The following is an 11170-nucleotide window of genomic DNA, read 5'->3' as shown; positions in this document are numbered from 1 at the left end:
CCTTAGGCATTCCTCTACCTATCTTGCCGTTCTGCACCGCATAGGATACTTTTTAGGGTCTTGACTTTCCCGGGACCATTGGGACATGTTATAATACCATTTTCTCACCTTAAATAAATTCAGATGGCATTATATAATATGCCCAAAGAGAGAGAGTGATACTCTTCTCTTGTTCTTCCATTAAAATAATTAAAATAATTAATAATATTTATTTTGGAGTGATCTTGATCGAATTCTTTCTACCAGTCCACAACTCCGAGAATCTATCTCTAGATACCAATACTATTTATTCATCATAGGGAATCCCTCTAATTTTTCTTAAGTCCAAAGTCAACCTCTAGACCTTTGACTTTGACTTTCCCCTGATAATGTATAAATATGTTTTAAATTCCATTAAGGCCAACCTCTTCACTTTCTGAGGACGGAATTATTTTTAAAACCTGTGATAATTCCTCAAGTATTTTTTTCCATTTTCTTCCAATTATTTGAGACCTCTTTATACTTTAAATAATTCCTTTTTAATAATGTTCAAAATCATTCAAAACCCTGGGAATTCCACAAATTCCTTCTAGGGGCATTTTCGTCATTTTTAGCCTCGTACAGGCCTTTGAACCTTATCCCTATTTTCCTGGAATTTTTCTGAAGTGTTCAGGCCTTAACCTACTATTTTTCATTTTCTAGGATTTTTGGGCATAATTTTCATTTTTGCCCTTACCAGCCCAAAACTTTATAAAATTATGATTTTGCCCCTGGTTTGGGTTAACCTCAAAATTCACCTCATTGAGGCCTCCAACATAATCTTTGGCCTACATTTATCTCTATTTCTCATTCCTGGGCCTTGAGACTTCTTCTGAGTCTCTAACTTCCTCTTTTCTCAGTCCTAGAAAACTTTCCTTTTGCGATTTAGTCACTGGGAATCCCTCTGTCCTTCTAGGGAATCTCTGGGACCTTTGCCAAAAAAAGTCTAGTAGCCTGCCCATTTCAGGCTAATTCTAGTGCTTCTAGGCTCAAAATTTAGGATGTGACAGCCACTCTACTTTTTCTATTAGCCTTTAACTTAATTTTTCATTTCCATTATCATGGTTAAATTTTGCAAGATGTGACATTTTATGAGTATGATTTAGTAACCTGGTCGCAAAGTAAGCTTTGGTTTGTTATTCTTGGGTTTAATGCTCAGAGGCCTATCTTGAAATATTTAGAAATGTGTTAATTGTGGTAAACAGGGGCTCGTTTTCTATTACCATGTTAATAGGGCTTAACCCTTTCTAACATAGGTTTGCATGTGCCAATAATGTGAAATTTCTGTATTCATGTAAGATTTCAAAAACAGATTCATTTATTCTTCTAAAATTTAACTTGTATGAATATTGACAGGAGTTCTAAATATCCATGATAGATCTTTCAAGTCATTGATCATTTCTTTTCTATCATAGATTTCTTTTGAAATGAGTAAAACCTTTTCTATTGTGGTAGCTACTTTAATCGTTTTTTTTTTCTACCATAGTAGTAATTAAAAGAGCTTTATTAAATTCTTGGTTTTAGAATGTGGACTCTACATTACTCATGCTAAGAAAGAGGTGCTAATTTTTCTTTTTAATTATTTTGGGATATTATGGTCTTTTAACAATGCTCGAAAATTCCTAATTTGGTTCTTATTAGTTTGAATTTAGATTTTGATATTTTAACTTGATTTAATTGAGAGTTTATTAAAAAAATTTTAAACTAATATCTAAACTTGAAAGTTTAGGATATCAAAGCAAACTAAAAGTAATAATAAGGTTAAAGTATACTTTTTGGTGATTCAACTTCAAGCAAGTGGACAAAGAGCTTTTGTAAGGTTAATGTACTCAAAATAGAAAAAGAATAGGAATCGAATGCAAAATAATTGAATGCTTATCTGGTCTTAGCAGCAAATCCTTCCTCCGAAGACTGACAACATCTACTTTTTGACACATCGTATCCTGTAATGGGCATGGTACACCCATAGAGAAAGAGAAGAGTTCTAACAAGGTGATTTAAAGTTGCATAAAATTTCAGTTTAACCTCTTAATTTTTTTTTTGGGACCAAAAATAGTTTAACCTCTTAAGTTTAAAAAGTGTATTTTTGTTCTCTAAACATAACACCCTTAATTTCACTAATAAAAAAAATGCTAACTCATCAATTTTAAAACTTAATATTTTAGCATTTAAATATTGAGAGATCATTTTAAAATTGTTGAGCCAGTATTTAAGGGATTAAAAATACACATTTAAATTTAAAGAAATAAACTGAAAGTTAATGCAAATTTAAAATTTTCTCAAAACCTAAATATAGATATTTTAGCCTAATAATAACAATAATAAAACCGATGGTTCAGCAATGTGCTGTAGTAGCCCAAAGCAAACTAATAATAATAAGAGATAATTAATCTCTGGGTCTTTATAGTTTTATATGATTTTTAGTCAGGTTCCTAAATTTTTTCTTTTTATCAGATCTTTTTACTTTCACTGGTTTTTAGTTAGACCCCTCTATTTTTTTTCCTTTTTATTAGGTCTTATAGTTTTACTTATTTTTTAATTAGATCCTTTATAGATTTAAAAAAATTATTTATTAACTTTATTCATTAAACTTAATTTTATTTTTAAATTAATAATTATATAATTGGACAAAATAATTAATATAATCATCTAGTAATTAATAATAAATCAGGTTAATCAATTATACTTAACTAAAAATTATTTATAATTATATTCTAATTTTAGAAAATTTTATTATTATTATTTGAATTTTATAGTTATAAAAATTAGAATTGAAAAATAAATAATATATATGTTTAACTAAAATTTTAAAAGAATATTAACATAAGATTATTATTATAATAATTTATTATTTATATAATAAAGAATAAAAACTATAATGACCTAATTAAAAATGAAGTAAAACAATAAGGACCCGATAAAAAAAAAATTATAAGAACCTGATTAAAAACAAGTAAAATTATAAAAACTTGATTAAAAAAAAATATAGGGACATGATTAAAAATAAGTTAAAACTATGAGGACTTAAATATTAATTATTCCTAATAATAATAAAATCCAAAGAAAACTGGGACTCTAAGGGGTGCAGGCATAGGCGAGGAAACTCGGGATTGTTTATTAGGGGTGTGCATGAGACCCGCATGCCCAATAAGCTCACCTAAGCTCGTAAGAAAAGCACCAACCCAGCCCAACAAAAAGCTGTCCAAGTAAAAATGGGCATCTTTGAGCTGGGCTGATTCACGGGCAAGGCAGGGCCACGGGCAGGGTATGCTGCCCTGCCCATTTGGCTCTACTCGAAAAAATATATAATTAGATATATAAGATAATATTATTTTAAGCAATTATCTCTTTTATTTTAGCTAAAAAAATTAGGTAAAATTAGAAAAAAATGAAAGAAGCATAAAAATTATAATTATATAAAAGAGCTAAATATCAAAATATAAGATTCAATATGCTAAATTACTCCAAGTCAAATTTCCTTCTTTTTCTCTTACATCCAATTTTTTAAAACAAAAAAAATAAAAAATAAAACCGCATTTCAAATTTTGTGTTTTCACATGATTATAAGAATCCACTAACTATATGAATAAACTAAAGAATTGAACAACTAATTTAGCTTAATTATTAACTGTTCTAATTATTAAATATTTTTTTTACCTCCCATAAGAAATCGAAAGATGAAGAATAAGACTACATATGCCTTATATATATATATATATATATATATATATGAGTAATAGACTCATTCGTGATAATTCTTTTTTCTTCTTACTTGTCTCAAAACACGATAATTGAATTTTTTTCTATATATGATATAAGGCATTGTGTTACGCTAGGCAAAAAAACCCACCCAGCCCAGGCTCTCTTTGTCCTACCCAAAATAATTAGAGTTTCTACTTGATAGGACCGGGCAGCAGGCTGCGTCATCTTTTGGGCTGAGCATCAAACAAAAGGCTTTCCCTGTCCATACGCAGCCCTAGTGTTCATCCTGTAGTTATCCAACATTCCTTTTACTATTATTTGGCTCTCAGACTTCGGTATTTGCCTCGGCCTTAGGTTTTAATCGCGGCTGCACCCCTGACTATCGCCTTTGCCGTTGCTGGCCGTCGTCGCTGTCGGCTCTCAGTCCTCAGACCCTGTCCTCTTCACTCTGTTTTAGGCCTTCTCTCTTCCAGCGCGGTGGTTCTCTGGTGCGTTTCCCCTGCCCCTTCCCTCTCTTTTCGATCTCACTGCTTCTTTTTTTACTATTCTTTTACTGCTAAATTTTTTTTTTAATCTTAATTTCCGTTTTCTCTTGAATTATGTTATATTTTGCTGAATCTCTGTTAGTTGGTTTAATGGAGTTGAAATCTGATACAATTGAAGGTTTTAGGTACTCCTGAATTTCTTTTTATGTAATAATTTGCTCGTTCTTGCCTTTCTTTTCTTTGATTCTGATATTTTCCTTTCTAATCTAATTCGGTTTCTAGTTGAATTTTTTTGAATAGCTATTCCTTCCTAGAGGAAAGAAACTATCATAGTCTGGATATTGATTTCAAAAGTCTTTATTTTGGTGAGATTGTGTTCCTCTTGATCATCCGAATTTTGAGTTTTTTTTTTCTTTTTTTAATTTTAATTGCCCGTTCTTCGGGACCCGGATACCTCCGTGACCGGATATGAGGCGGAATTGCCGTCCTTTCTGTGTTTCCAGGTCGGCTTCCGTCCCCTGTAAAAAACAAACTTGTCTCGACGGTGAATGGCTTCACAGAAAAGAATATTGTCGTAGTAGTAGTCCCTTCTATTAAGAGACCTTTAAATGAATCACACGTATCAGAGCATATAGTTGATAATAGTTGAAGGATTTTATTTTGTAAAGATTATTGTAACATTTCAAAAATACCCTCGATAAAATTTAATATCTATGCCCAACTCTCTCTTCCCAACATGCGTTGGGAGCGATTTTTCAATGGCCAATCAAATTATAAACTTTGGAAACCTTTAAACTCCCGTGAAGGCGCAAAACCATACCTCACCACGAGAAATACCCAGGCGCTTGGGCTCATGTAGATGGGCTATTGCTTGATATGGTCTTCCTGGGGATAAAATCAGTCACGAATAATGAATAAGCCTGTTTTAATCAAGGGACTAGACTAGTTAAAAAAGGAAACAAGTAATCATATCATCACCTTCCTAAGTTTGAGCTAGGGTGTAAAACTATTCATCAGCAAAACGATTGCTGATGAGAATCGAATCATAGAAAGTATGTGCAATCCTAGAACCATAGGAACAAATTTGTTTTCGAGACTCAATGTTTCATATTTCATGCTTTCTAATTATATTCCCCTCCTTGCAGCTTTTAAGATTTTCAATCATGTCTTGGTGCACAATCGAGTCAGATCCAGGTATTCTTCTAGCAGTTTGTCTTACTTATTTGATGAGGGGCCAAAGCAGGACCGATCTCTGTCTAATGCTAAAAATTTTTATAATCAAGAAAGGGGAGGTAGTGGAAATCAAGTTTCTTAGATTCAGTCTTCACTTATAGAATACCATTTCAATAGTCACTCTACCTAAAAAGGTAAGCCATTAGATGGCTGTCCATAAATGCCTCATGCCTCCAATAATAGATGCTGAGCTTCATAAATTTAAACATAATTCAGGGATTTGCCTTGCAACTCACAAACTTCCTATGTGAATGAAATGATATATTGACATATTGTTTTTGTTAATCTCTTACTGTTTGTTCAAGGTCTGGCATGCTTCTTGTAATTCTGTAGTCGTTGCATAATTTTTGTTAAAACATAACTCAAAGTATCCCGCCTTCTCTTTTTAACTTTTCAGGCGTATTTACAGAACTTATACAACAAATGCAAGTGAAAGGAGTACAGGTAGTTTTGTCCTACATAGGTGTATTTCGTTTTGTTCTAGTGTTGTATTTTTAGCTTTTGATTACTATGGGATGTTTTTTTTCCCGGCAACGGAAAATATTAAGGACTGGGTTGTTGATAGAACACGATGGCGTCGTCTGATTCATGTAGCCGACCCCACCTAGTGGAATAAGGCTTGTTGTTGTTGTTGTTGTTGACTAGTAGCCACCTTAGAAATTTATCTACTTTAATCTCCTTGAATTTCTTCAGCATGAATTTTTTGGAGATGTAATCTAACACGGCTTTGTCTACTTTTAGAGTTGATGGTAAAATGACAACGCTTTATGCCTGAACATTTACCATCTAAATTGGACGGCAACAACAGTAATTGGGAATGAATTAAAAAAGATGAAAGAGAACTACCAACAGTAAAGCACGTAACATTCTGCATTTAATTATAGATGGCTAGGTTGACAGTGTATGTATTTAAGAAGAAATATCCAAAAAAAATTAAAAAGCTTTTAATACCCATGATGGACCACCTGATTTTCTCAGTTTTAATATAAGTAGAAGTCCTCTGCCAGGGACAATTATATTTTCCTGTCCGATTCCAGTTTGTACTTTTTGTAGATAGCCCTAGGCTCTTTACTTTCCATGTCCCTGTTATTTTTTTCTTTCTGTTCTGCATGGACATGTCATGATGCCCAATATTTTGGCAGGTTGAGGAGTTGTATTCATTGGACCTTGACTCACTCAACAGCCTTAGGTTGGTGTACTATCTCACCAAGCTAAGTTTATGCTCACAATTTATGATGATCTCTTTGTGAACATTTGCCTTTGTTCCCCCCCCCCCTTGGTGGTTTCCATCCTCAATTGCAGGCCTGTTTATGGGTTGATTTTTCTTTTCAAATGGCGTCCAGGAGAAAAGGATGACCGTGTCGTTATCAAAGATCCCAATCCTAACTTGTTTTTTGCTAGCCAGGTTAGTTTTCTTGGTTTACAAAATCTTGTTATTTTTCAAGGTTTAGTGATTGCTCAGTGTTAAATTTGCAGGTAATAAATAATGCTTGTGCAACACAAGCGATCTTGTCTATCCTTATGAATACACCAGATATTGACATTGGACCAGAGTTGTCAAAATTGAAAGAATTTACCAAGAACTTCCCTCCTGAGCTGAAAGGATTGGCTATCAATAACAGTGAAGCTATTCGTACAGCCCATAATAGCTTTGCAAGGCCCGAACCTTTTGTCCCTGATGAGCAGAAGGTTGCCGGGAAAGATGACGATGTTTACCATTTTATAAGTTACCTACCGGTGGATGGGGTCCTCTATGAGCTTGATGGATTAAAGGAGGGTCCCATTAGCCTTGGTCAGTGCTCTGGCGGTCAAGGTGATATGGACTGGCTGAAGATGGTGCAACCAGTGATCCAGGAACGTATTGATAGGTATTCCCAAAGTGAGATAAGATTTAATCTCATGGCAATTATCAAGAACAGGAAGGAGATGTATACGGCTGAACTGAAGGAGCTTCAGAAGAGGAGGGAGCGCATCTTGCAGCAGCTGGCTGCATCAAAATCAGAGAGACTGATGGAAAATAGCAATTACGAGGCCCTGAACAATTCTCTCTCTGAAGTGAATGCGGGGATTGAAGCTGCTACTGAGAAGATATTGATGGAGGAAGAAAAATTCAAAAAATGGAGAACTGAGAATATCCGCAGGAAGCACAACTATATACCCTTTCTGTTTAACTTTCTGAAGATCCTTGCTGAGAAGAAGCAATTAAAGCCGCTCATTGAGAAGGCCAAGCAAAAAACAAGCAGCTCTCGGTGAAGAATGTGGTCCAGTACTAGTAGTGATACAGCCATTTATGTGTTCACATTTTCTTATTGTAATCTGGTTTGAATCTAAGATTGTACCTGTTGTATTATGTTGCACCGGGTTTTCATGGTTCAAGTAGTGCATTGAGTATGCAAATTAACTGGGGTTTCAAGGAATAATTTCCTATTACCGCTTAGCTGATAGAAGATTATGTTTGGAGGTCGCTGGCATTTCTCGTTGGATACTCATGATAGCAATAAGGATGGTGTGCTAATTGCCGTAATAAAATTTGGATCATTTAAAATCTAATATGGTTGGCTTAAAGATTTTTAATTTGTAATTTTTTTCCATAATAAATTATTTTTTAGGAAGTGTATGTTATGAGGGTATTTTTATTTTAAATTTAATTTTTGAAATGTCAAGGAGGTTGTGTGCAACTAGCTCAAAGTTCACGGAAAGTTTGCATCATTTAGCCATTAAATTTTATTATTATTTAACATTGTATCTTTATGTCTTTGTTTTATTTTTACTTTCATGTAAATTAACCAATACATATATTTAAAAACATATTTTCATCTGGTCTGACCTCGAATGGATCCCAACATGGAGCATTAACATTGAGTTGCGTCCTCAACGAGTCCTTGTTCGAATTTTTTGAACCTTCTTCAAAATAGAATAAGCATACGCAATGGTAGAAACCGCCAGGTGAGGCAAGGTGATTACATGTAGGTTCCAAATAACAAAGTTAGGCATTCAAAAAACTAAAAAAAAAAAATTATAAATCAATCTCCTAAATTTGATTTATTGCTAAGAGTCCCAATAACTTAATAATCATGTGGACATTGAGACAAAAAAAGAGAGGCATAATTGTCATTTTGACTAGCATTAACCCCTATTAAGAAAATGAAAAAAATTAATCTTTTAGTTCTTTAACTTTTAATTTATTTATAACTCGGTTTTTGAACTTTGATTCGATGCGACTCAGTCTTTGAACTTTTGACTTGTTTATGACTCTTTTTTTGACCTTGGGAATTGGTTATGACCCACTCCCTCATTTTTTTTAATTCTTTATATTATTATCCTTTTTTATCTCTAACTCAATCCTACATGGCAGGTGACCCTTCAAACATTTTCCAAGTAAGGGGTGCCTAGATTTTTTTTTTTGGATAAAATTTAAATTAAAAAAAAAAAGAAAGGGCTGGAGACGATGGAAATTGCAGAGACTTGACCACCATCCTTCGCATTAAAACTCAAACCTCATCGGCATCTTTGTGGTCTTTGAATAGCAAGAGACAACACATTTGAGACTCTACGGTAACACAATTGATTTAATAAACCCATTTGTAAAATATTAAATCTATAACAATAAGTACTCTCCCTTGTATCACTAATATCGGAGTTAGATTACTAATTTATGGATATTTTAAAAAAAAATCAGTTATGTCAATTATTCATAATAAATATGTGTTGGTTTTCCTAGATCTCCTTTTCAATCATGTGCATTGTAACTACCTCTTGATGGAAACTCCTTATTATATGCAATTAATAGGGATATTTTAGGAAAAACATTACAAATTTGAAAGACAAAGTGAATTATAGGTTCTTATACTTATGACCAAAGCAAACCTCTTATTTAACTCTTATATTTAGGATGGAGTTGGTAATATTTATGGATCATTCACTGCAATAGAATTGTCAATATGTGTCATTTAATTTTGCATATACATGACAGTTTGTAACTATCACTACCAGAAAATCCACTTTTTACACCATCTTACCGACCTCGATCATTGCGCAACCAATGTGATAAATGAGGCGATTATATTTTTGTAAATAATGATACAATATTCACACCATTTGTTAGCACGTTCGGTGTATTATTTATTATTTATAGCGATCGTTTGCACAACCGATGTAAATGTAGCTTATAAAACATTGATTATTGTAAACAACCAGTGTTAATAATATTTACGTCGGGAAACTAAACTTAGAAGAGCCTATCTCTTTCATTTTGTTCCCTAAAGTTATGTGTTTGAACTTGAAAGGTTACCAAATCCTGTCACCATCCACCTAAGGTTAGAACCCAACTATTCTTATTTGCCATCCTTTTGTTCCACCGTCGGCGGCCCCGCAATAGTAAAGTGACAAAGAACACTCTGAGTGCATCCTCCATTCCCTCAACCTCCCTTGCCACCTCCATCGCTGTCATTCGACCAACTTCTCAACAATAAAGTTAACCTCCTACTTGATGATTGAGACATCGAGTACGATATGTTGGACAACCCTTCCATCACCTCCTTCGTCGAAGAAGAAAAAGATGTAACATCCCAAATTTTAGGTTTAGAAGTATCAGAATTAGCTTAAAATGGGCATGCTATTAGACCTATATGGGCAGGAGTTCTAAGAGCTCCAAAAGTTCCCTAAAAGGATGAAAGGGTTCATAAGGACTAAATTGCAAAGTAAGAGTTTTTGGAAACAATAAGACAGGCAAGTTAAAAACTCTGATAAAGTCTCCAAGGCTCTAGCATGGGAATTGGGGATGATTATGTTGGAAATTGTGCCCTAGGGGCCAATCATTATGTTTTGAACATTGTTAATTTATGAATTTATTAATTACGTTATCATATTATTTGCATGTTTACTGTGATGACTATCCTTGGATAACTCGTGGTTTATCCTAAATGTCCCTGGTCGGTCATCTATGTGGGAGCAGAGATGAAATAAGACCAATATGACTTTAAAGATATATAGAGATATAAATTAAAGTCATAGGCACATGTAAGAGTACAAGGTGTTGGACTGACCCGCTATGAGAGAGCTGCATGGGTTAAGTCATAAGCTTCTCTCATATACAAACCATGTCACTGTGCCCTTTGACCTGAGATCATCATGGATTCCTACATGAGAAACGCTTAGCTTTGACCTAGTCAAAAGTCACTTTTGACCGAGTGATCATAAAGATTATGTTCAGGCTTAGTGGTTTTTCATGCGGAGGAATGTGAATGGTCAAGATGGAATTTGTCCCTCACATTCGTAGAGAGATATTACTGGGCCCCTCGATGAGTGAGTCTGAGAAATGTATGGCCATACTATAATGGAAAGGTAGTTCCGTTTCTATACTCAAACTACTCAGGGATCGAGAAAGTAACAGTCATGAATAGGAGGATGACGTTCTCCATGCCTCATCCATGACCAAAATGTCGTGTGACAAAAGGGACGCGATATGGTTGTATGAAAGGTTACATCGTTCAACGATCCTCATATGATTTGGGTAGTCATAATGTCTTGCTAGAGACCGTTTACGACTTGTGAGTCATTATAGTTAATGGCCCACTGCCAACTTCATATGGGCCTACAGGGTCGCACACAAAATAGCCCAACGCGAGTTATGATGTCCAGATTCATGAATCATATGTCCAGATTAATATAGGGTGGACATGTATATATATATTCGTATATATATATTATAAATATAAGAGATATTAATTGTT

At 34.0% G+C, this 11170-nt stretch overlaps 1 protein-coding gene across 4 annotated transcripts; it reads left to right on the top strand.

The window, feature by feature from the left end:
• The first annotated feature begins 4008 nt into the window (after window positions 1–4008).
• LOC114714178 (ubiquitin carboxyl-terminal hydrolase 2) lies at window positions 4009–7875 on the top strand. Of its 4 annotated transcripts, none has more exons than XM_028898889.1 (7): window positions 4009–4208; window positions 4506–4570; window positions 5351–5399; window positions 5836–5882; window positions 6581–6627; window positions 6741–6843; window positions 6915–7875. In XM_028898889.1, the coding sequence occupies exons 3-7, from the start codon at window positions 5369–5371 to the stop codon at window positions 7689–7691; spliced, it is 1005 nt and encodes a 334-aa protein (XP_028754722.1). In that variant the 5' UTR covers window positions 4009–4208; window positions 4506–4570; window positions 5351–5368; the 3' UTR covers window positions 7692–7875. The 4 variants fall into 4 exon arrangements, with proteins under 4 accessions (XP_028754722.1, XP_028754723.1, XP_028754724.1 ...); XM_028898890.1 differs by having other exon boundaries at window positions 4488–4570; XM_028898891.1 differs by lacking the exon at window positions 4506–4570.
• The last annotated feature ends 3295 nt before the right edge of the window (window positions 7876–11170 follow it).

Source organism: Neltuma alba, unplaced genomic scaffold (genome assembly GCF_004799145.2).
Source record: "Neltuma alba isolate B1F8T4 unplaced genomic scaffold, ASM479914v2 tig00011488_pilon, whole genome shotgun sequence".
NCBI classification, from domain to species: Eukaryota; Viridiplantae; Streptophyta; class Magnoliopsida; order Fabales; family Fabaceae; genus Neltuma; species Neltuma alba.
Note: the sequence above shows the minus strand (reverse complement) of the source record. Positions and strands in the feature narration are given on the sequence as shown.